The sequence below is a fragment of the Sorex fumeus genome, unplaced genomic scaffold (genome assembly GCF_029834395.1).
Source record: "Sorex fumeus unplaced genomic scaffold, SorFum_2.1 ptg000240l, whole genome shotgun sequence".
NCBI lineage: Eukaryota > Metazoa > Chordata > Mammalia > Eulipotyphla > Soricidae > Sorex > Sorex fumeus.
Window position 1 is genome coordinate 8,472,169 of NW_026606297.1, and position 25,461 is coordinate 8,497,629.

General features: G+C 36.7%; 1 protein-coding gene across 1 annotated transcript in view; it reads right to left on the minus strand.

Moving 5' to 3' along the window:
• CDH10 (cadherin 10) overlaps positions 1–25,461 on the minus strand; it is a 116,616-nt gene that overhangs the window by 37,146 nt on the left and 54,009 nt on the right. Inside the window, exons 2-4 of the mRNA XM_056108954.1 lie at positions 24,416–24,710; positions 22,337–22,456; positions 21,760–21,927 (exon numbers count right to left, since the gene is read on the minus strand). Of these exons, the coding sequence (XP_055964929.1) occupies positions 21,760–21,927; positions 22,337–22,456; positions 24,416–24,710 (583 nt within the window). The remainder of the gene's footprint in view (positions 1–21,759; positions 21,928–22,336; positions 22,457–24,415; positions 24,711–25,461) is intronic.

The following is a 25,461-nucleotide window of genomic DNA, read 5'->3' on the forward strand; positions in this document are numbered from 1 at the left end:
ATACATGTTTTTTGGAAAGTATCATGTTAAGCGAAATGGCTCAGAAGGAAGGGATAGACATAGAAAGATTGCATTCATCTGGGGTACATAAAGTAACAAAATAGGAGACTAACAGGCAAGACTGGCCGAGATTAATACCAGGAACTTTGCTCCATGGCTTGGAGGCCAGCCACACATGCTAGGGGAAAAGGGAGCTCAGATAGAGAAGGGAACATCAAATAAAGAATGTTGGGAGGATCCTCCCAGAATGGGAGAAGCATGCTGAAAGTAGACTATGGACCAAACATGATTGCCACTCAATGCCTTTTTTGCAAACCACAACACCCTAAAGGAGAGAGAGAACAGGGGGGAATGCCCTGCCACAGAGGCAGGGTGGGATGGGGGGAATGAGGGGTGGGAGGGATACTGGGATCCGTGGTGGTGGGAAATGGGCACTGGTGGAGGGATGGATATTTGATCATTGTATAATTAAAATCCAAGCACAAAATTTGTAAGTCTACAACTATACCTCATGGTGTCTCACTAATTACAAAAAAATACATGTGTTCTAGAAGACTACAAAGACCAATAACAAATGCAGAAGAATAAATAATCTGATACAGTGGATTTCCTGTGCTATAGAGATTAGCTAGAGAGTGTATGAACTCTGGAATTTGAATGCTGCCTAAGTCAATCTAGAGCATATATATACATATATAAATATATATATATATATATATATATACAACTTTACATGAAACAAAGTCAAAAGCACACCTTTCTTTGTTTCTGGGTCATACTTGGACATGCTCAAGGCTTACTCATGACTCTGCCGTCAAATATCCCTCCTGGACAACTCAGGGAACCATCTGGTTTTCAGAGGAGTCGACCTGGGTTGGTCATGCTCAGGAAAGTTGCCAAAATCTGTACCACTCCTCAGTTCCTAAAGCACAAACTTTTAATACATCTTCAATAACATAACTCTATTAAGGAGGATTTATATCCAGCAGACTAAAATTATTACATAGATTATTTTAAAAAATGTTTTTTCCTTAAACTTTTGAGTCAGTATATCTTATAAATTTGGCATAATTTGTATTGCAAATATGGAACAATTTTACACAAGAATATCATGTTTCTTTTATATTTGCACTTTGAAAATTGCAGAACTTTTTAGACAATGAAATAACAGATCTAACTAGCACTTCTTTGAGAATGCTCATGAGACAGAAATAATGCCCGATAATAAGATGAATACAAAAGAAACTTCTTAACATCTTGTTTAAATTTGCTGATATAACTTGGAGAGAAACTAAAAGAAAAGCAAAGCAATTATATTTGGGAGGAGAAGAGAGTTGCTAATTAGTTCAATTTTCATCATCAAGAAAAGAAATAAGAAACACTATATAGCAAATTTAAACAAACGAGAATACTTTACATAGATGATTATAGCTCAAAATAGATGACCTTTACACGTATTCTAATTTTTATTTGGTTTTGCTTTTGTAGTAGCTCAGATCATATCTGTTTGGCCCATCTGGGGTGGTTCCTGGAGATTCTGCACCAACAGTTCACGGTCGGTTATACACGGATCTTTTTGATCTGATTTTGGCCCCAACTTGATCACTTGCTCCAAATTCACCTTCTGGGTGTGGTTTTAGAAAAAAAAATTACAGCTTAAAGTTGCATGCACACAGTTTGTGTGTGGGGAGGTTGGGGGAGGAGTTGTGTGTATATGTAGCACTGCTGTGGATAAGGAAGAATTGTCAGGTAAATTTTTAAGAGAAAATTTGTGAGTTTAATACTCTCATATAAATTATATTATTGACTGTATAGAAAAACTGCCTTGGGATAGCAAAGATTATCTGGTTGTGCTCTAAATTTTTCATGTTGTGGAATTGTTTTTAACAGAAAACTGGAGAAAAAACATATTTTGCTCATTTTATTGTCACCAAGATTTCACTCTGAGCATTATCTTTGGGAATTTGCTTTCTTACTTTTATATTCAGCTCGGGTTTTTGCGATTTGTACTTTTCAAAATTCATTCTTATTTTTTATTATATTTGGGCCACAACTGGTGGTACTCTGGGATTATTCCTGGATCTGCACTTAGTGATAACTCCTGCAAGGTCTCAGAGGACCATAAGGGTTGGTGGGATTGAACCCAGGTCAGCCATGTGCAAGACAAGCACTCTACCTGCTGTACTATGTCACTTTCCAGATTTCTTGTATCACGAGGCACAAATTTCTGTTCTCACAGTCTGTCTACTTTTAGCTTATCATTTAAGTATTAATTTGGGGTCAAAAATTATTTATTTCTCCATTGTACTTTGTTTTGGGTTCACTTATAAAATTAACTTCGTTTATATCCGACTAAGTGTTATTCATGTTAATTTTTACGACCTTCTAAACTTAAGTAGGTAAAACCTTAATATCATGTTACAATCGGATTCTATTACAATGCACTTGCATTAAATGCAAACATCTATATGCAAGGATCACCACATGTGCATATGCACACATATTAAATTTGCTGTGAAATATTTACAAAAATAGTTTCAAGGTATTCCGTAGTTTTCAGAAATGCCATTATACAAACTAACATGAAATTTGTATGTATTCTGAGAACATACTTCCACATGCTTTATACTGTATATTTTAACCCTAGATTCTCTGTAGCACTTAATACAATGCAGATACTATGCAAATTGTTTTATACAAGGCATAATGTAACAATAGAAAAAGTATCTATGTATTTACTACAGTTATTTCAGGCCTACTTGACTGATTGAGTCTGTGCTGAAGAATGCACTGACCAGTGATATAAATTTAATTCTTTCAAAAATAATTCAATTAGCTCTACTTAGATGATGTAATGCACATTGCACATAAGCTATATGAACATCAGCAATTATTTTATTCCATAACACATTTAACAGTAATTTTTTATTTAATACATATTTCTCAGAACGTAGCCTGTATATTTTGAAAACACCTTTTAGTATTATATTCGTGCTCAGGAATTACTTTGCGGACATGATACAATAAGTGTATTTCTAAACATGAAGATGCATTTCTATGCCTTGCCACAGAGGCAAGGTGGGATGGGGGGGATGGGGGTGGGAGGGATACTAGGATCCATGGTGGTGTAAGTCTACAACTATACCTCATGATGTCTCACTAACAAAAATTTTTTTAAAAAGATGCATTTCTATACTTTAATGTATGAGGAGCTATCTGTTCATAATTTAAAACAAAACCAAGACTAGTCTGCTGACACAAGTAGCCTAGTTTGTCAAGTAAACTGAAATTACTTTAATTTAGAGCCTCAAGGTTATGTACCATGTAGGGGAGCAGCAGGAGGGCAATGGAAAAGAGACCTAGATTGTTAGGCATCTGATGACAAAAGCAAAGCAGAGCTTGTCACCCATCTACATTTCATTTTTCCTTAAAGACATCTATTTGCATGTTCCTTATTTTTTATCTTACAGTTGACGGAGCTTTAATTATGTGGTATGCTTTCCTATCAATTTCATTTTATAGTTGTTTTAAATCCACTCCCAGGTGTCAGATTAAATCATCTGCTTCTCTTTTCATGTTTAAGGAAGATAAATATTTCTTTCTGGTGAGTCTGTTCTTGGTTTTGTTATGGATAGAAGCACAAAAGCATGAATGCTGGGAGGAGAAAGGTAATTGCTATTTCTGCATGGCATACGGAAAATTGTATTTAGAACTGAAAGTCTAAAGGGTAATGTTGTGACAAACGCTCACTAAAGATTGGGTGAAATATATGGTTCCTTAAATAAGTGCCCTTTGAGACTGTTACTACCACCTCACAGAAATCTCATTACTTCTAAAGATTTTAAATATGTTGCCTTGTTTAGTTTTTTGTTTGTTTGGTTATTTATTTTGTTTTTTGCTCACATTCTACTGTGCTCAGGGTTTAACTGTGGCTTTGTGCTAAGGGCCCACACCCAGAATTGCTCAGGAGACCTTATGTAGTATATCAGAGATAGGACCTAGCTAAGCTACATGGAAGGCAGATAAGTGCCTTAGCCCCTGGAGCTCCTTATCTCTCCAACTCTCAAACACGTTTTACGTATTTTGAGAATTTTAGATTCCAGGCTAAACATTACACAGATAACTTGCTCTGTAGAACTTGCTCTGTAAAAAAGATGACCAATGAGAAACTTTACACTCGAATATTAAATCACAGCTGATTTATGTACTAGTATCAAAAGTACATAATCCTTTCCGTAGGAGCTAGGCAAATAACATAAGCTGGTAAAATAAGAATCAACGAAATAAATCATATTATTTTTTATTTGCTTTGTGTATAATCATACTGTAATATCTCTAGGCAGCAAAACAATCTCAAACAATACTTGCTTTTAGAAAAATGACACAATTATACACGTTTATAAACCATTCCATTGTATAATGTTTAAAAGATGTTTTTTAATGAGCTTAACAGGAAGAAATTAAAAACAAGATAAGGCTCCTTGGAGGAAACTGCAGAGTAGTTAAGGAAATTATGCAACGCTAAATGGGCATTTAGGAGAAAAGAGAGGGAAGCTGAAAGTTCCACCAGAGACTGACAAAGAATTGAGGCTTTGGAACGAACGCATACTCTCACCGGAGGAAAGACGGAAACCTAAGTTTGTGAGCACTGGAGACATAACCACCAACTTAGCTTTGGGCGTTTCAGTCCAATTAGAACAAAGTGAAATGCTGGGCGAGGTCTGAGTTTCCTGTTCATGCCACCGAGGAAAGAAACAGAACAGAGCTTTCAGAGAAACGACGTAGATTTCCAGAGTAGAGAACACTTCTGGATACATATCTTTGAAATTGACTTTATGCAATTTGCCATGGAGAGATGAAAATTGCAATGAATAGAAATAAATTTGCAATGAATAGAAAGAAAATTTCCATTTGTAAATATAGTGAAAGGAATTAAGTTCTCAGTGTTTTGCAGTGTGCCCTGCCTGAAACTGTAGGTGTAACCAAGATTCTTAACAGAAGCGCAGTGAGTTTTAACATAGCTGCACAACTAGATATATATCTATATATCAGTTTTTTCTAAATACACCCATCTACTTTTTAAAGTTTTTTTTTGAGGACAGTTAAATACAGAGGGACTCTGAATTTCTTAATGCAGAATGTCAGGTAGTTTGGCCTCAGGCAACACTCCATTGTAACTGGAGTTCCAATGACATGTTTTGGTTTATTTTTCATGTATGCAATTCCCCTTAGCAAATAATAGGCTGTAAAGAATATATATTTTGTCACATTTAGAAAATTGTACATTTCCTCAGTTATGCCTCAGTTATATCTGATTCTCATAGATCACACTTAGATCACATAGATCACATACTTCATCAATGTATTTTATCACTATTAGATATTTATGATCTCTCGACATTTTTTCTGGCACTGTAATTCAAAAGAAACTAACTAAAATCTCACTTCATTAATAAAAAAAACTATTTTGGTCAAAAACTAGAATGTTCTCTCCAACCAAACTTTTTACTGGAGTTGCATGTCCTTCTCTCCCAGAAGGGAGCATAACATGACACCCGCTATAAGCAGGCTGCTGGACCCCGCACCAGGCTGTTTCACTTAGGGCACCTCAGATGGGGGTGGGTGAGATTCCTCCCCGCCTCAAGGAACCCAAACCTGGCAGCCTAAAACTGCCAGAACTCAACTGCCACCATACTCATGATTGCTCCCCACATGCTCCAGCTGAACCTCACCCACAAGTGAACCTATTTCTGGACCATGCGGCCACAAATGCAGCTGCGTAACAACTCATACCTTCTACCACCCATACTCCAAGAGCACTGCACCACATTTGATAGGGTTTAATATAAGAGGCAACCCATTCTTAGAGGGAAATATTATATATATATATCAACCTTAAACCACATCTAAGGAATTTTTTGTAGCATTTTCAGTGTTTTTTCATAAAAAAATACAGAATACATTATTCATTATTTCACTTCTGCTTTGGGACAAAGGTTGGGGTTCAGGATGGAAACACCCTAAATATGGTGTTAGGAAGGTGTAATGGTGGTGGGATTGGTGTTTGAATACTAAATGTTATCAAATATTGTAAAATGCTTTATAAAGTTCATGAAGAAACTAATAATAAAAAGATAAATAATGGGGAAAAACTTTACTATCCTAATTACTAAGTTCTAAATTCTGTGTATATTTCAATATACTTACATACATCTCAAAACCGTCCTTCTCAGCATTAGTTAGTTCAGCCTTTTCTACTCTTGCTTTGCTTTGAATCATCAATCAGTGTGCTTCATTGTTTTCAGGAAAGTGAGTGATCTCCTAAATAGGACTATCTTAGAAAATATATGTGGCATTTCAGTTTTCAGTCCAAACTTTTTATGTTGATAACACTATCAGTATTTCCATTCTCATTGCTCACAACCCATGCTAGAAACACTGATTTCAGACATACCAATTCACACTCATTTCCCTGAATGGCACCTTTGTTCATCTTGTCCTACCTAAAAAAAAATACTGAAAGACACTTTTCTTTATCTTAGCTTCCTAAATTGAAGAGTCTCTCTTTTTTTATGGTTTGAAGCTTCATCAACATTAAAAAACACTCACTATATGTATACACATCTGTATGCTCATAAACACGCATATATACATGAATTTATGCAATACACGCACCACGTACATTATGTGTTAATATGAGAAAAGGAAGGAAGGAAGGAAGGAAGGAAGGAAGAAAGGAAGGAAGGAAGGAAAGAAGGAAGGAAGGAAAGAAGGAAGGAAGGAAAGGAGGGAGGGAGGGAGGGAGGGAGGGAGGGAGGGAGGGAGGGAGGAGGGAAGGAAGGAAGGAAGGAAGGAATAGACATAATAACCAGAAAGAAAACAAAATAAAGACCAGAGTATTTCTGTATAACCTTTCAAAATACAAACTATTTAGAAATTATACTTGTACTTTTTCTCATAAAGATTTACGTTTAGTAAGATGGTGGAATAATGAATACCCAAAGACAGTGGAAACAAAGAACACAACAACAGGTATTCGGTAGGAACCATGTTACTTGAAGAATAGGACAGGTAGGGGGCAACACCTATAATATAATAGATGGGAGCATTCAACAAAGAGGAGGATGTGGTTTTGAAAGATGGGAACGTGTCATGTATGAAACCCTATCAGCAACAGTATGTAAACCATAGTGGAAAAAGAATTAGATATATATATTATATATACAATGTATATGTATACATATGCAAGTGTATATATACATATATATTAGCCTTATATTTATATAAGTACATATATGCATATATAAATATATATTAGCCTCTCATAGAAGCAGACTGTTCGTTGGGTTGGAAGCAAACGGGATTGGGATGATGGGCATTGTGGAGGAAGTATGCACTGGTGAAGGGGTTGGTGGTGAAATACTTTATGCCTGAAACCCAATTATAAATAACTTTGTAATTTCATGGCAACTAAATTTAAAAGATAATAATGGTTTCTACAAAACAAAATAGACCTTAGTTGAGCATACCCTAATAAAGATCCTGCCACACACTATCACTTCAGTTGGTATTTAATAAATCAAGCAATTTTTAATAACACACCTCTGTATAGTTTTTATAAGAGAAAGGTATTTCTAGTGCATGGCAAACCATGACAAAAATCTGAGTATATTTTGGTAATCAGCAGATTTCAGAACTATACATAAACAATAAAAAATTGTTTTCATAATAGGGGTACTTGTTTTTCTAGGTGATAAAATAAAGGGGGAAATAAAGATTCATTTTTTAAAAAATGCATCCTATTTTTGCTTATGCTAAAGCATTCTGCTCAGGACAAACCTGACTCTTGTTCTAGAAGAAATGTGTTTGATAATTTAAAAATATGCAGATTAGCCAAGGGCCTTCTTTACCTTGGAAACCCCAGCAGAGGAGAGTTTGATTCTATTTACAAAGCAAAAATCAGCACTTATTAAATCAAATCTCTCTTGTACAGGGCAGGGATTACAGTAGTCCCAGAACTCACTCAAGATACATGTCTTAAATCCCTCTGTGACTCACAAAGACATTTCCTTGAAAGACCTTGTCTTCTGTAAACTTGTTTATTTACCTGCCAACGCCATAAAAAAAATGCTTGCAAAAATATGTCCTTCATGTTTGGTCCTCAGGAATTTCAGAAGTATCAACCAATACAATTTTATTTATCTGTGTTTGCATTAACACATATAAACATTTTAAGAAGTTGGGTCATACCAATTGTGAATTGTGAAATTAATCAAAGGCAGGCTGCACTGAGTAAAGGAAGGTATATTTCAGGCACCAATTTATTCTTTATATATGGCAGAGTCTGGCAAACTCCCCGTGGCGAACCCAATATGCCAAATACCAGTAACAATGATGGGTCTCATTCTCCTAAAGAGCCTTGAATATAAGCTCAGGGCTAGGATGAAGGAGACGTTACTGGGGCCTGCTCGAGGCAATCGACGATTAACAGGATGATTTGTGATTCGTGATTTGTGAATTTATTCTTGGGAGAGCAATTAGAAGCACAGTCATAGATGTTTGAGCCAAAGAATCTGACTTTTTTTTCTTTTTGGGTCACACACGGTGATGCACAGTGGTTACTCCTGGGCTCTGCACTCAGGAATTACTCCTGATGGTGCTCGGGGGACCATGTGGGATACTGGGAATCGAACCAGGTCGGCAGCGTGCAAGGCAAAGGCACTACCTGCTGTGCTATCATTCCAGCACCCTGAGAATCTGAAATCTTAACCTGGCTTTTATTTCCCAGCTATAAAATCATGAATGAGTGATATAAGTTTTGAAGTTACAGTTTTGGGTTTTTGTTTTTGGGGCAATACCCAATGGTGCTCAGAGACTATTTTTGGCTATGTGCTGAAAGGTCAGACTGTATTCGGAGGACAGTACAAGCCTTCCACATGCGAAGCAAGTGCCCAGACCTTTTTGGGCCTCCCCAGACCACAGTGTTTATTACGGTGGTTGTTGATTTTAATGAATAGGTATGTATTATCTACCTCAAGCAAATATTTAATAAAGATTAATGTGTTTATATTTGAATTACATTTCACAAATATTTGTTTATGGTAAAGCACTGTGCATATTACTTTAATACTATTTTATTTTATAAATTTAGGCAATCCATACAACAATGAATACAATTTAACTGGCTAAACGATCAATTAATGTCGTTTATATACACGATGTCTTAGGGACTGTATAATTCTGGATTTATTCCATTGCTTCTAATTAACTGCAATTTTCTATAAACGTTAGGGGTAGTCTAATGGAAAGTACACACATATAGTATTAAAACTAATGAAATAATTATAATCTCATTAAGGTATTTTTACACACATAATGACTTCATATTTTATTTTACTAAAAAACTTTAAGTTAGAACTTGTGCTTTAGACAGCCAAATTTACAACCAAAATGATGAAGAAAATGTTTATTATTATAATCAATTCTAATGATGACAAAATATATAATAGACAACAATACATTTTACTCTGGAAATCTGGAAGCCTTTTAATTACATACATATAACACCTTGATTTTTTTTGTTTTTAAAGCCAGATGACTGTGCATTGATCACGGCGCTGGCCTTGCACACAGTCAGCCTGGGTTTAATCCCCCAAACCCTGGACAGTCCCTCCCAACCTGCTGGGAATGATCCCTAATCCCAGAGCCAAGGAAAAGTCCTGAGCACTGTTGTGTGTGGCCCAAGCCCCAATGCCATCACTTAATCATCTGACATTTTATTTACAGTGTACTAATATTTCTCCAAAGTCTCAGTTGACTGTCATTACATGTAATGCAAATGTTTTCTGAACAATCTATCTGCCAATATGACTAGGACCTAATGCATGGGCCTGGTTCTGTAAGAACTTGAATATTCAGGAGTTCAAATTCACTGTTTATTTAGCTTGTTTTTGTTTGGTTGTTAGTTTACTAATTTCTTTGTGTTTTGTTTTGAGGCTGTTCCCAACTGTGCTCAGGGCTTACTACTGCTTCTGCTCAGAGAAGTGCTCAGAAAACCATAGGTCGTGCAGGGGATTAAATCTTGCTCAGTGACATGCAAGACAAGGATCTTTATTTTATTTTTTTTTTTAGCTCTCTCTCTGCCTCCTTATTTAAAATTTTTTCTTTTTTTTTATATTTTTATTAGTGAGACACCATGAGGTACAGTTGTAGATTTACAAATTTTGTGCTTGGGGTTCGGAGGGATGGGTATTTGATCATTGTACAAGACAAGTATCTTAAGGTCAGTACTAACTCCTCAGACCTTAATCCCCAAGTTAAGTAGTTGGTCAAAATAATTCTATCTCTTTGTTGTTTTGTTTGCTTATTGTTTTGGCTTTGTGATAGGGTGAGTGAGAAAGCACTAACATATGAATAAACTATTTTTAAACTATGCTCTAGAGTTGGCTCATCTTTGAATTCAAATGTTTTTGACTGAATACCAGATAAGGAGTTTCTTCCCTTCTTTCTAAATCCTAGTAAATCATAGCCCCAAGAAAGAATTAGAGCCATCTTTTCTGCCCCAGCTCATTGGCTGGTACCCTGACCATCTACATGATGGCCTTTGCAAACTTTGTTTTCCCCCCTATACTTTCCTTCTGGTGTTTATTATGTTTTTAATAGTTTTGAGATGTTTTCATACAGTATAAGTCTCTGATGTATTAAAGCCAAATTAAGGGAGGTAAAGATGCCTAAACTTGCCTGGCCACTATAAAGGAGATATTCCTTAATTACTGACTCTGGAATAGAGGAAAATCAATATCATAGCACTTTCTCAAAGATAATGTATAAAAGACAATTTGAGCAAAAAATCCTGTCATCTCAGAGGTATTCACCAATTGCCTACTATATACAGGTTCCTGCAATAAAAATTTTTATAAACCTTTTCCATGTAGTCTGCTTTGCTTTTCTAATTTAAAGAGAAAAGTAAGTTATGAGGGCAAACCAGACCTGAATATGTAAGTGGGAATATCAGGTGCCTTGATTTTTGGTGTAGATATTAAATGTCTTTTTCTGTTGGAGCACAAAGACACATTGCAAATTCAATGACCACCAAGACCATGACTGCTTGGAGATTAAAACAATTTACACTGGAATTCTCATTCATGGAGATTATTTGTCTGTAAGAAATTAAGTCCATTAATGTTATTTCTATCACCAAAGATATAGCTTTCTCGAGTCTTAGGATGTTTTCATTTAATTTGTGCTTATCCCTAGAAGAACTTGCTTATTGAAGAAGAAATGGCCAATGGAGGAAACATATATATATATGTAAATATATATATATATATACAATATTTGGAATGGCCATTGAAAATATTTTATACATATAACTTTTATATCATAACTGTAGTACAGTGTTTTACATGAAGGTGTGTAGAACTAGAGAAATTCTGCTGTGCTATTGCTCCAGCCCAGAGAAATTAGAATGCTTACTTATGTGCATTTTTAATTTTTAAAAGTATTCAGACTTCATTAGAAGCTCTCCTATAAATTCTTCTATACCAGAAACCTGTAAATTTTCTAATTCCTTATGTACTTTATGCTCTTCACAACAATAACTACATTAACAGATATCATTGCATATGTTCAAGTGGTCAACACTTTACGGTCTACAACTTCAACCAGTATTTCAGGATCTTTGCTGATCATATCAAAAAATGGTGGAGTAGGTTTAGGAATATAAGAGATCAAAAAAATTATCTAGGGACCCTAGTTTTATGCAGGATTTCTTCTAATTACTACAATACATTATCTTTCTATTTTATGTTCTTGTTCATCATTGTTTCATAAGATGCTATAGCATGATATCTTTGTTTCTATTCCTGGCTTTATTTTATTCCCAACATTTTACCCTCCAGCTTTTTCCAAAATGATTTCTTCTAAAACCTATTAGGATAGACAGCGCACAATTGCTCCCAATTATCTCAATTTCAATAGCTTCTATTCAGTGCTTATTTTATTGAACTCCATCAAAGCAACTGTCACTTTCATCCTTCCCATCCCTTGTTACTCTGTTTGTTAGCATTATATATTCACAAACTATTTTAAAAAATTGAATATTGGAGGAATCTAAACATTAAAAGCAACTATTATGCTTTAAAGATTACACTTGCTACCACTTTGAAGCATGATATGAGCCATTTTTTTACACAGAATATGTTGCAAACATTTTCATAAATTTGTGTTGATTTATAACCTAATAAACTTTCTTTCTTCCAATCCTTATGGCATATAGTAGTTTAAATGGCATTTTTTAGAAGAGGTAATTTCTCCATAAAGCCACTACACTAGGGGAAAAGGCAGCTCAGATAGAGAAGGGAGCACCAAATAAGGGTGTTGGGAGGATCCTACTAGGATAGGAGATGCATGCTGAGAGTAGAATATAGACCGAACATGACTGCCACTCAATGCCTCTTTTGCAAACCACAGCACCCAAAAGGAGAGAGAGAACAAAAGAGGATGCCCTGCCATAGAGGCAGGGTGAGATGGGGGGTGGAGGGTGGGAGGGACACTGGGATCAGTGGTGGTGGAGAATGGGCACTGGTAGAAGGATGGATATTTGACCATTGTATAACTGAAACGCACACTGTCACTGTCCTCCCGTTGTTCATTGATTTTGCTCGAGTGGGCCCAGTAACGTCTCCATTTTGTGACTTCTTGTTACTATGCTTGGCATATCGAATACGTCATGGGTAGCTTGCCAGTCAAATGCCCTACCGCTGTGCTATCACTCTGTACCTCATGGTGTTTCACTAATAAGAATTAAAAAAAAGAGTCTCCACTATAAAAGATGCATCAATTTTCTCATGCCTTGTATTTAGTTCAGTTCTGTTGTGTATGATCATTACATTCTGTGCAGTAATTATTTTATCATCCTTACATTTCAAATTGGAGTATTCTGTGATGCAAGACAATAAGCCACTTGTAAACAGAAATCAAGACTTATTTTCCCTCACGAGCTTAATGGTAAACACAGTGCATATTTGTAGAAGGTAAGTGATGATAGTATGTCATTTTAACTACTGTTTTTGTGAAATCCAGTCATTTAAAATAACCCAAGTTTTAAAATAATTTCAGGGATATTATTTTTAATGAGAAAAATAAAATTTAATATCAAAAACAAAAGAAGAGAAATTATTTTAGTAATTCAATTATCCAGCACACCAAAACCTTTTACCTTAATATCTCTCTTAGAGAACCATGCTAAGATGCACATTATATTCAGTTTTGCATATTTATAAAACTTTGAATTAACAAAATGATAACTTAAATCAGATTCAGTTATGTGCCTCTTCTTTTTTATAATTACCAAAATAAAGTCATTTCTATTACTATTCTGTAAGTGTATACCTCTTTAGTGACATCTAATCTTTCACTGATTCAATTTATAATCTCAGTAATTCTCACAGGATATTTTTATGCCTGGAAGATTTTCCCTCCTTTGTATCACTGGGTATATTATATCATGTTTTTCTCAATCTAATATCAGATCTTTAATTGTCACCATAAATATACATACATTCTCTATTTTATACAGAACTGAACATGTATTTCTATATTTATATCTATGTATACATCTATATGTAAATTAGGTATAATATGTAATGTTCATAAAACATATATGTCATAAACATTACCTGCAGCAATCTAATGTTTTTACTTATATATAATAACATTCCTCTAATTTAATGAAGAACATATAGACAAAATATGTTTTGAATGAAATAATTCATATCTAATGTCCACTCTAGAATTCTCTGCAAGACTATTCCAAACCAGAATCTTTAGGTGAATATGGTTATTATTTCCATTAAACTGCCCCTCATATAATATATCAGTTACTCAAATTTGGCACCATTCATAATTTTGACCAGGTCATATTTTATTATATGAATGGTGAGTTTGTTTAATGGCATTCCTAGTTTACATCCACTATTGTATCTCTAGCTGACGCAAACAAAATTGTCTGAGGGAACTGCCAACTATTCCCTGGAATATATAATTGCCCTGACTGACAACAACTGCAATTGATCTACATAGTGATATATAAGCTAATCAATGAAGGAATCTGAGTTTTTATCTGTTCTGTCCATCAAGATTATTGATAATTTTTTCTTCCATGAATGTAAAATCATCATGGAAGCTTACGATCTGACCCTTCTTTTGTATTACAGAATGATAATATTAGTAGATCATCATTTGTACAAATCAACAATGTTGAACATATTAATCGACTAGTACCAGCCACCTTGTCAAGTGCTTCACAGATGTGAAATGATTTAGTCTTGTAGCACTTCTCAGAGATGCACATTATACAGTTTTACTGGATAACCCTGACAAATGGAGAAATAAGTTGGACTGACTGTAGGGTAACATTGCTTTGTCCTTCCACAAGAAGCTTAGATTTATCTGGTTACACCCATTAATCTGGTTACACCCATCACAGTGCTCCAGAGGCACTTCCACTTCCATTTTGTTTATCTGTAAACAGTCTTCCCTATGCTCTCCTTCCCACCCAGTTAATCAGCTTTCCCCTTAATCAGACTTTGTTAATTTGTAAGATCAGTTTCCCAGAAATCTATGATTTTGTATGTATGAGTCAAATATTGCCTTTCTCCTCTCCTTATGCCTTATGAACAGTTTACCTTAAAGTAATATCCTTTTTGTATAGATACAGGAAGACCGTTAACATCATGCTTTGTAACTTAGGATTTGATTGGCCTTGAATATTATTCATTCCCGGGCATCTGCTTTCTCGACTTAAGCCTCAGTTGCCCTTAGTTCCTAACACCCCAAAAGCAGGGTCCTGACAAGGGACTGAATGGACCCAGGGCAAGCGGTGAGCTACCCTGGCAGCGAAATGGGCCAGGCCAAAGTGCCACGATTCTTAACTATAAGTTAAGAGTTTGATCATAGACAAATGCTGTCATGATCCAAAGGTAATGACAAGACTAGGATCCTGCTAGGGGTGAGAAAGACTATCTGGCCTGAGCACTGTAGTCTGAGATCAAGATGGCCCTAGGAGAGCAATTCTATAAGTTTAAGATATTTCTTACTGTATCCATACAAAATGATTTATATTATATTCTTATATGCTTGTAGGACAAGGAGAGGAGAGGCACACCCAGGGGATTCTGCTCTAGGGTGGGTCCTCCTGCTGAGGAAGGATCTGTCCTAGGAGCGGTCTTTCCTGAGGCTAAGATTTCTACCCCTATTGATCTCTACCCCTATTGATTGTGACCGCACCTATGTGTAATTGTTTCCCCAATTCCTCTTGGAGAGAGATATAATGAGACTGTAGATTGGGCAGGGGGGGCAGAGACAGAAGGAGAAGGGAGCAGAGACAGATGAAGAGAGAATCAGAATAAACTAAGACTAATACCTACCAGTCTGGCCCTCGTTCCTTCCTCCACCTAACCATTGCCATCGATCTCTCCGGGGTGGGAGAAGGGTGAGACTACCGAACGCGGGTGGCGGGAGAGATAGAGCCACTGCCGCTGTGGGTGCTGCGCCTCCCTTTGTGTGAGTTTACACACTGACCAAGGTTAAAAAGCTACTGAACAAAGAAGTCAGCATGGGGACCCACGCAGGACAACTTCACAAGTGTGCTCCTCAGCTGTCGCATATGGATATTCATTAATTGTCAGGTAGATATCAGTGCAAATGTAATTAGCCTGAATTGAGCTTTTGTTTTAAAAGGTAAACTACTTGATGCATGTGAGCATTTCAAAGAATCATGAGAGAAGAAAATGCAAAATACCTGATTATACTTTATAATGATGTTGAAAAAGATGATAGAGTTAAAGAAATATGAGTAAAATAAATGTTACGTTTTAGCTGTTTAAATATGGTTGGTTTTCCATTGAGACAAAACCTTGTATGCAGACAAGTAGCATGTGAAGAGCCGGATTGATGAGTACTGACAGCAGGTTCTTTAGGTATTCAGGTCTGACCTTGTCTGGACCAGGTGCTATTTGTTTCTTTACCGACAAAATGGCGTGTTGGATGTCAGAAGGGAGAACGTTGGGAACGACATATCCATCTTGTGGAATTTGGTATGTGGGCAGGTGGACGTGGCTACCAAAGGTATCTGAGTAAAAGTTATGGATAATATTCTCCATTGCCTTTCTGGAAGATGTAAAAGATCCATCAGGACGTCGAAGGGCAGTCATCTTGGTCTTGTAGTTGGTGAAGGACAGGCGGGAGTTACGAATGCTTTTCCCACTTCTGCCACATCTGCCAGCACCGCTACTCTTCTCTCCTTGAGGTTTTCCTTGATCACTTCTCTGCACTGCTTTGTGAGCTTAGATGTTCACTTGCAGTTGTCAGAGGCATGCACCAAGCCACATTGGTGAATAAGCGCAAGAGTTTTCGAAGACAGGCATCCTTTTGTGGCTATCTCTCTCTTGGCATTCCTCTTATAATCAAGGAGGTGCTGAACCAATTGATTGTATTCCTCGTCAATGTTGTCAACGACGGCATCTTCCCATGTTGTAGGAATAGTGCCAAAGAGCTCCTAGTTGGTGGTCATTCTGGGAGTTCTCTTCTTAAACTTTGCAGCCCTTTCTCCCTGATCTGTGAAGTAGAATTTTGCATGAAGGAGATGGTGGTCAGATCCTATTTGGAATTTTGGGACAACAGCGACATTGATCAGGCAAAACCGTTGATTGAATATGATGTGATCCATTTCATTGTGGATCCATACACCAGGAGATCCCATGTCCAACATTTATATTTGGTCTTCTGGAACTGTGAGTTACCATGAATGGTCTTGGTCGACATGATGAGCTCAGACAGTCTGTCACCCTGTTCATTCCATTCTAGGCCATGGCTCCCAATGTGGAGTTGTTCAGCTGATCTTCTCAGTCCTATCTTGGCATTAAAATCACAAACAATGATCTTGTAGAAGGTGTGGTCTTCTTTATAGAACTTCTTCAGCTTCGTGTAGAACTTCTCAATTTCTCCATCATAACTGGATGTTGGTGCATAGACAACCAAGATAGAAACTGCCGGCAGTGAGCCACATCTATTCAAGTGTAATTGTCTGATTCAGATTGTTAGGCATTCGAATGAATCAATGCTCATGGCCAAGTTCGTGTTGACAAGGAAACCCAAAGCACCAACACCTCTTTTGTCGCATCTTCCGAGGAACAGTTCTTCTTCAGTGTCAAAAACGATGTGATGTGATTGATGCCTTTTTGTCTTGGTCAGACCAATGATGTCGTACTTGATCTTTCATGCTTGTACCATCAGGTCCTCTATGGATGCATCTGATGCCACTGTACGTGCATTGAAAGTGCAGACAGTCAATTGTGTATTTCTTCATTTTGGCAGCCTAGTTTGGCCTTGAGATTTTATCAGACCCTCCTTCTACATCCTTATCAATGCTGCCATATTGGTGGCTCCTTCAGGGTCAGGGGAATGAGACCCATTGTATTTACTGGTTTTGGCATATCGAATATGCAGGACTGTACTACTGTACAAGAAGTGGGATATCCACGACATTGGTAACTATCACATGATCTGTCTATTTTCTGTCATCTACAAGCTGTTCACTCAAGTCATCTTGAATAGGATTCACAGAACACTAGATGAAGGAAAACCATGTGAGCAACCAGGTTCCTCAAAGGATTCAGCACGATTGACCATATCCACACAATAACCATTGAGGTTTCTCGGGAGTTCAAGATGCCACTTTGTCTAATATTCATTGATTTTAAAAAGGCCTTTGATTCTGTTGAGACAGAAGCAGTCATCGAAGCCCTAGCCAATCAGGGCATTCAAACTCAATACATCAGGATCCTCCATGAGCTTTATTATGGATTCACTACCGGGATCTCAGCATTCTACAAAGAAGTGATCATCCCTGTCAAGTGAGGGGTTCGGCAGGGTGATACCATTTCATCGAAACTCTTCAGTGCCACCCTCGAGAACATCATGCGACGACTGGAATGGGAAGGAATGGGAGTGAAGATAGATGGTCGGCAACTACACCACCTCTGCTTTGCTGATGACATCATTGTAATAACACCAAACATTAGACAAGCGGCACAAATGCTGACCGACTTTGATAATGAGTGCGGAAACCTCGGACTCCAGCTGAATCTCATGAAGACAATGTTTAAGAGAAACAGTCTCATTTCTGAAGTTCCATTCACTCTCAGCAGAACGTCCATCTCCAAATGCAACAGTTATGTGTACCTAGGTCAAGAAGCCAAAATGACAAATGACCAGGCACCTGAGTGGCTCAGGAGAAAGAAAGCGGCATAAAATGCCTTCAAGAGCGTCGAAGAAATAGCGAAGAGGAAAAAGAACCTCCGGCTCCGGGTACATCTCTTCAATTCCACTGTTCTTCGTGCATTAACATATGCCTAAGAGACCTGGGCCCTACGCAAACAGGATGAGAATGCTATTCGGGTCTCCCAAAGAGGAATCGAAAGAGCTATGCTTGGAGTATCACGCTTCACTCAAATGAGAGAAAGAATCCAGAGTTCTGACCTTTGTCAAAGGTCAAAGATGAGGGACGTTATCTCGTTTGCCAAGGCGTCGAAAATCAGATGGACTGGACACATAATGAGATTTGGAGATGAGCACTGGACTAAAGCCGTTACCGACTGGATTCCATGGGACATCAAAAGACCGCGTGACCGCCCACCTATGTATGAGATGGTCAGACTTCTTCGTCAAGACCTTGAACAATCAGTTTAAGGCTCTTTGTGTTCCTAGAACTAGCACACGCCATTGGGCTATACTAGCACGCAACAGGGATGAATGGAGACGTTACTGGCACCCGCTAGAGCTAATCCATGAGTAACGGGATGTCAAGTGATCAAATTATGGCTGAAAAAAATTCAATGTTGGGTGCAGAATATAGTTTAAATTTGTGTTATATTTCTTTTATATAGCATTGTTCAGTTATACTTATTTTAATTCTAAAACTTTCTTTAACTCTACCAAACACTGGATAATAATAACTTTCTATGTAGTTAAATGTGAGCTTTTACTTATTATAATATAGAAGCATATGGAGGATTGCAGATAACTTTAAAAGCTCTGGAGTTTCCTGTATACCTTTACAATTTCATAAAATGTCATTAGACATTAAATATTTTGATGACATCAGTATTAGGCTATAACTAACATTTTAATAGCTATGAAAATCCCCAAGAGTTGCAAATAATCTTCACAAAGTGCAATTGAGAAAATAAAAATGGGCTGGAGTGATAGGATAGAGGTAGGGCGTTTGCCTTGTGTGCAGCTGGCCTGGCTCTGCCAGGTTCAATTCTTCCACCCCTTTCAGAGAGCCCGGCAAGCTACCAAGAGTATCTCGCCTGCACGGCAAATCCTGGCAAGCTACCCACGATGTATTCAATATGCCAAACACAGTAGCACCAAGTCTCACTATGGAGACATTACTGGGCATGCTCGAGCAAATTGATGAACAACAGGAGGACAGTTTATGTTTGCATCTATAACTAAAGAATAATGATAATGGCATAGAAACTCTAAAATTTCACTATATGTGTTCTACATCTTTGGTCTAGAGAAATAGTGTAGAGGGAAGGGTGCTTATCTTGTTCATGCCTAACCCAGGTTCAACCCCTTGCATCCCATAAGGTCCTCTGAACCTTGCCAGCAATGATTTCTGAGCATAGAGCCAGAATAAAGCTTGAGCACATCTGTCTATAACCAACCCCCCCCCGAAAAGGAAATATCAAAACAAATCAATTAATCAAATAATCACCACTCAATATATACTATTCTGTTGTTTGTGCCATTATCATTATTAATAAATGTTAGTTCTATTATATTCCTATCAGAGCTATATAAAGTTATTACCAAATACTAATAAATTCTGACATAACAAGAAAAATTATAGGCCAGATTAATTATAGACCAGAGGGCAGGGCATATGTCTTGCATGCAGCTGACAAGGGTTCAATCCTTTGCACCCAATATGATCAACTGGAAAAAAAAGTCACCCCCCCCAAAAAAGAAGATTAAAAAAATAAATAAAATAATTATACTTTTTGAATTCTATTAATAGAAAATTGAATTCTATTAATAGAAAATCATTCTATTTATGCTTAGTGACAAAACACCACAAAAGCAGTTCCAAGAGTCAAGTATTTTAAAGTAACAGGAATATCATCACAAGTGTAGTAACATATTGTACCATTCAAAAATCATATCTAAATTCTGTAATATTTTCAAACATGAAAAATTCAACTCAAATTTTTAAATATAAAATTCTAATGAAAACCAGTAAAATGCTTTCAGGGAATCAACACTATATAGTGAATACTTAAAACATAATTCTTCTGAATATTTGATTTAAATACTACTACAGAAATTTGGTGTTGTGTACTTTAACATACCGTTGCAAAAGAATTAAAACTAAAACATCATTAGCAACAGGACGTCAATTAACAGGTTAATACGCAGAAAATTGTGTATATTAAGGACACACCTCATACAAAGGCCTGCAGTTTATCAAAATAACACAAAATTCCATTATGGAGAATAGGGGCTGTTAGAAAAGCATTAATCTTGCTGAGTCTGCAGTGAGATGCAATAATTATTTGCTAGTTTCATACGTAACAATCCCTACCTTCTTCCAAAAAACCATGTATTACAGAATCCAATCTAATATGTATATTTACTTATATATTATTATACATTAGAGTAACTAATTATTCAAATATTCTATATATTTGTTCTGGAAGCCACACCAAGCTGTGTTCAGAGATTACCTGGGACTCTGCATTTAGAGAACAATCCTGGTGGTGCTCAGGGGACCATTTTGGGGTGTTGGGAAAACATATCGAGTGCCCAGGTTGAACAAGGTTGAACAAGGGTCAACCACACACAATGCAACTGCTTTACCTGCTGTAAATCTTGCCAAACCCATATCTAATATTTCTTAGAACTACTCTTGACATCTTTCAGAAGTAGAAGGCTAATTCTGTCACAAAAGATAACTATATAACAATACATGAAAAACATAGTGTTTGTATATTTTCCATTCCAAACACAGGGATATTAAATGCAATATGATACAATGGATTCAATGCAACTAGTTTGAGATTCGCCTATGTAACCCTTTATGGGTATTCTTGTAATATGTCAAATTGAATTTTATGAGAAAAAAAATTACCCTCCAGTTAGGATCTTCCTTAATAAATTCAAAGTGAAAATAAAAAATGTATTTATTATAGAAATCTCTTTATTTGTTTTCCAATAAAGCTCATTTCCTTTTGCTAACTGAAAAGATTCCAAGATCAGAATTATATTTTTAGAGTATTCTTAAGGAGAAGATTTTGGGATTGTAGCTCCTCCTGCCTCTGAAGGAAGCATGACTATTTTCTATTTTATAATAGTGAATTCATCAATATAAACCATTATTCTAGACTTTCTAACAATTCCTTCTTTTATGGGGGAGTGTGGGGTAGACGGGCACCTTGTACTCTCTTGTGCTTCCGGCTTACTCCTGGTTTTGCACTCAACGATCACTTCTGGTGGTGCTCAGGGAACCGTATGTTGAACTTTGGACCCAACTGGGGCCCAACACACTGCATGCAAGCACCTTAACCCCTGTGCTATCTCACTGGACATATTTCTCTACACGTTTCAGTTGGTTTGGATGAAATTCGTGACAGCTGCTATTTCTTTGAGCTCGATAACTTTCCCTGTAGAAAGATATTAAAGGTAGCTTACTCTGGGGAAACCGAGGGGGGTTGTCATTGACATCTGTCAACGTGATGTTCACCGTGGTGGTCCCAGATAATCCTCCCATCTGGCCGCCCATGTCCTTGGCCTGGATCACCACTTGGTATTGCTCCCTGTTTTCTCTGTTCATGTTTGGTAAAGCAGTCCTGATGATTCCTTAAAGACAATGAAAAAGGAACAGAAGCAAAGGATGCCTTATGTTATCTTCATTGTGATCTCAGCTATTAGCTGATTAAAACCACGCTTTGGATATCTAACAGCAGTATGACTTTTAAAAGACAAATGGTTTTGATGAACTCTGTTAATCCTCATTGCTTGGAAAGTGTAAAAAAGCGAGTCTGTACAAATGCGTTCCAGGGTTAATTTGTTGTTAGACACCCTTCTAAAATACATATACTTTTATAAAACCATTTCATCATTTAATTGGGTTCTTAAAAATTACAGGGCGAATTCGTCACAGTTCCATGAGTGTTAATGGTAGGGTTTTGTTCACGTTTTCTCCTTTTAGTTTGGACTTATAAAGAGAACATAGACTGCAAATTAATAAATAGAGATGATTCCTGACCTGTTTCAGGTTCCACGGAGAAATACGGCTGCCCTTGAAGAATGCTGTAAATGATTCTGGCGCTGTTCCCGTAAGAGGGGTCGTCGGCATCTGTAGCTGTGACTTGCACCACAGAAGTACCTGAAGTATCCAAATTCAGCTTAGTTCTGCACAGTACCAGAAGGAGGAGCAAAAGTACTGGTTTTCATGGAAGACTTAATGATTGTTTGGTTTTATCAATGACCTCTTAAAGAAACATTTACATTTAATTTAGATGACAAGCATATAGCGATTTATTACATGAAATCTCCAACGCAGCTCCCTATTTGCTTAGCCAACAGGTGTAGTTTTGGAAATGTAACAATGTATCACGTTCTGATAAGTGCAGTAACTATAAATGTTCAGATTTGATGTTTAAATTCATTTTCCCATAATACACTGGTTTCTTGTAAAGGGCAGATCTAATCTCAAAGGAGTAAGTAAGTTCTTCTTTCCCCTCTCCACTAATTAACTATAAAAACAATTACCATCTGCTCTACAATACAATTTTATGAATAGATTAAATTTTAAATTTAGAAACAATCCTAGATGATCCCAAGTTCCATGAACTATTAGAAGCTGCTTAATAAAGTTCAAGACATTTAAAAGGGCTTTGTAGTAAGGTGATTGCCTAAAGTCCTTGGGATTTTATGAAGCAAATATTAAATAATAATCTGGGAACAATGCTTTTGAGAAATGCAGAACGGAAAAAGGATATCATCACTGTGATAATAATAAAAAGTATCATCATTGTCCCATTCGTTTATTCAACTTCTCTCTGTTTCTGACAAATGAAATCTTTCTACTAAATCCCATCACAGAGCTACAAATGCTATCACTCTGTAATATTTTGTTTAATAAAAAGCTTAAGGCAATCTTATTTTTCTTTGACTTTAAGTGTAACTTCATTTATTTGCTTTGAAAAAACGAGATTTTTCTGAATGTTACAAATTTCAGTTCTTTGCTTTTTCTTATATTAACCACAACCTGAAGTGGTAATTTTACATAGAATGTGAACGAGTTTAGGTTTTCAACTATTTGACTTAAACTCAAAATTCATACCAGTGGATTTTTTATGTTAAAAACATATTTTAAATACTTGATATGCATGAGTTAGCTAAGAAAATAAATAACACTAATGGTTATTAATGTTATTAAAGGTAAAGGTAAAGGCCCTCCCGTTGATCGTCGATTTGCTCGAGCGGGCCCAGTAACGTCTCCATTGGAGACTTTGTTGTTACTGTGTCTGGCATATCGAATACTCTCGGTAGCTTGCCGGGCTCTCCGAGAGGGGCGGAGGAATCGAACTCGGGTTGGCCATGTTGGCCGCTTGTAAGGCGAACGCCCTACCCGCTGTGCTATCGCTCCAGCCCTCGAGCGATAGCACAACAGGTAGGGCGTTTACCTTGCAAGTGGCCAACATGGCCCACCCGAGTTCAATTCCTTTGCCCCTCTCAGAAAGCCCGGCAAGCTATGGAGAGTATCTCGCCCGCACGGCAAAGTCTGACAAGCTACCTGTGATGTATTCGATATGCCAAACACAATAACAATTGTCACAATGGAGACGTTACTGGGACCCCCCCAGCTCGAGCAAATCGATGAACAACAGGAGGACAGTGACAGTGATATCAGATCAACTAATGAGAGGCAATTTCACTTCATTAATGTTATTAGTGTTATTAAATTAAAATCAGAAAAATAAGGAAAAAATATGAAAGAACATAAAATATCCTGGATGTTATTCTAAATGTCTTTATATTTGCGATCAGAATTTTATATAGTTATAAACCAGAAAATACAACAAAATTTATATATTTATAACCTTTCATTGAGATTCACTGACTTCTTCATTAGTGAAATCACTATTTTATAAAAATTCATGAATCTATGGGAAGTGAGTATGCAGTTATTTTTTCTGAATCATTTCCTAAATGATAAAATTTAAACATATATTCAAAAGAAGACCAACTGATTTAAATTCATATACCTTAATATCAGAGAATTCTTGGTAGTGATTTTTATAGTATTAGAATACCAGAATGAATTCTTTAAATTACTCACCTACAACAGACATTTCAGGAACACTAGCTGTATAAATTTCCTCGGGGAATGTGGGTTCATTGTCATTGATATCATGGATTTTGATCACAAACTCAGACTCTGGTTCTACTGGTCTCAAAGTTCTTCTGTTAATAGCTTGTGCACGTAGCGTATAAAAGGCCTTTTCTTCCCTGTCAATTCTTCTTGTGGCATGAATGTCACCTGTTTTTTCATCAATAATAAAAAGTGTACCTGCTCCATCTCCAGATAAAATATATTTGAGCGATCCATCTCCTTTATCTTGGTCTGAATGAAGCTTGGGAAATAAAAATAAGAGCACATCCATGATAACTTCTAAAGGTAAATAATGCTGAAAATACTCTAAGAAGATCTGTGAAATTCTGACATTGAAAAATTGGGTCATTTTTTCTGCTCTTGAAATAAGCATTGAATAAGTATCATTCCACTCATCAATGTACTCGAAACAACCGTAGTAGACTTTTACAAATCAGTATTATTATGTTAATAATTTTTTAAAAAAAATAGATGCAGTTCTCTTCCTTCTTTACTAAGTTTAATAAAAAGCCCACATCATAGACAGATGGCCCCTGACAAAGACAACAGTTCATCTGCCTTGTTAAACTTATAGAGTACACATTGCTTTCATCACCTTATTCTAGGACTGTAAAGTTCCTTTGTCTCACATTGTATGGGAAATTCATGTTCTATAAAGTTTTCATTGGTTGTCATATTTCTATTGGGGAACTAGTAAAATTATATGTACTATAAGTCAGCCAAAATAAATGAGACAGTGTTGGAACAGTGGGTAGGGTACTTGTCTTACAAAAGGTGAACCTGGATTCCATCCCCCACATTCCATATACCCCCCACCCCCATTTCTGTCAGAAGTAATCCTTGAGCACAGATCTAAGATCATATCCTGAGCACTGCCAGGTGTGGCCCCAAAACAAATATATAATAACAAGATTTAAACTACACAAGGAACAGTGTGAATCATTCTTAGTGCTCCTAGTTTGAACAAAATGAAAACAACAGGCCCATAGCAG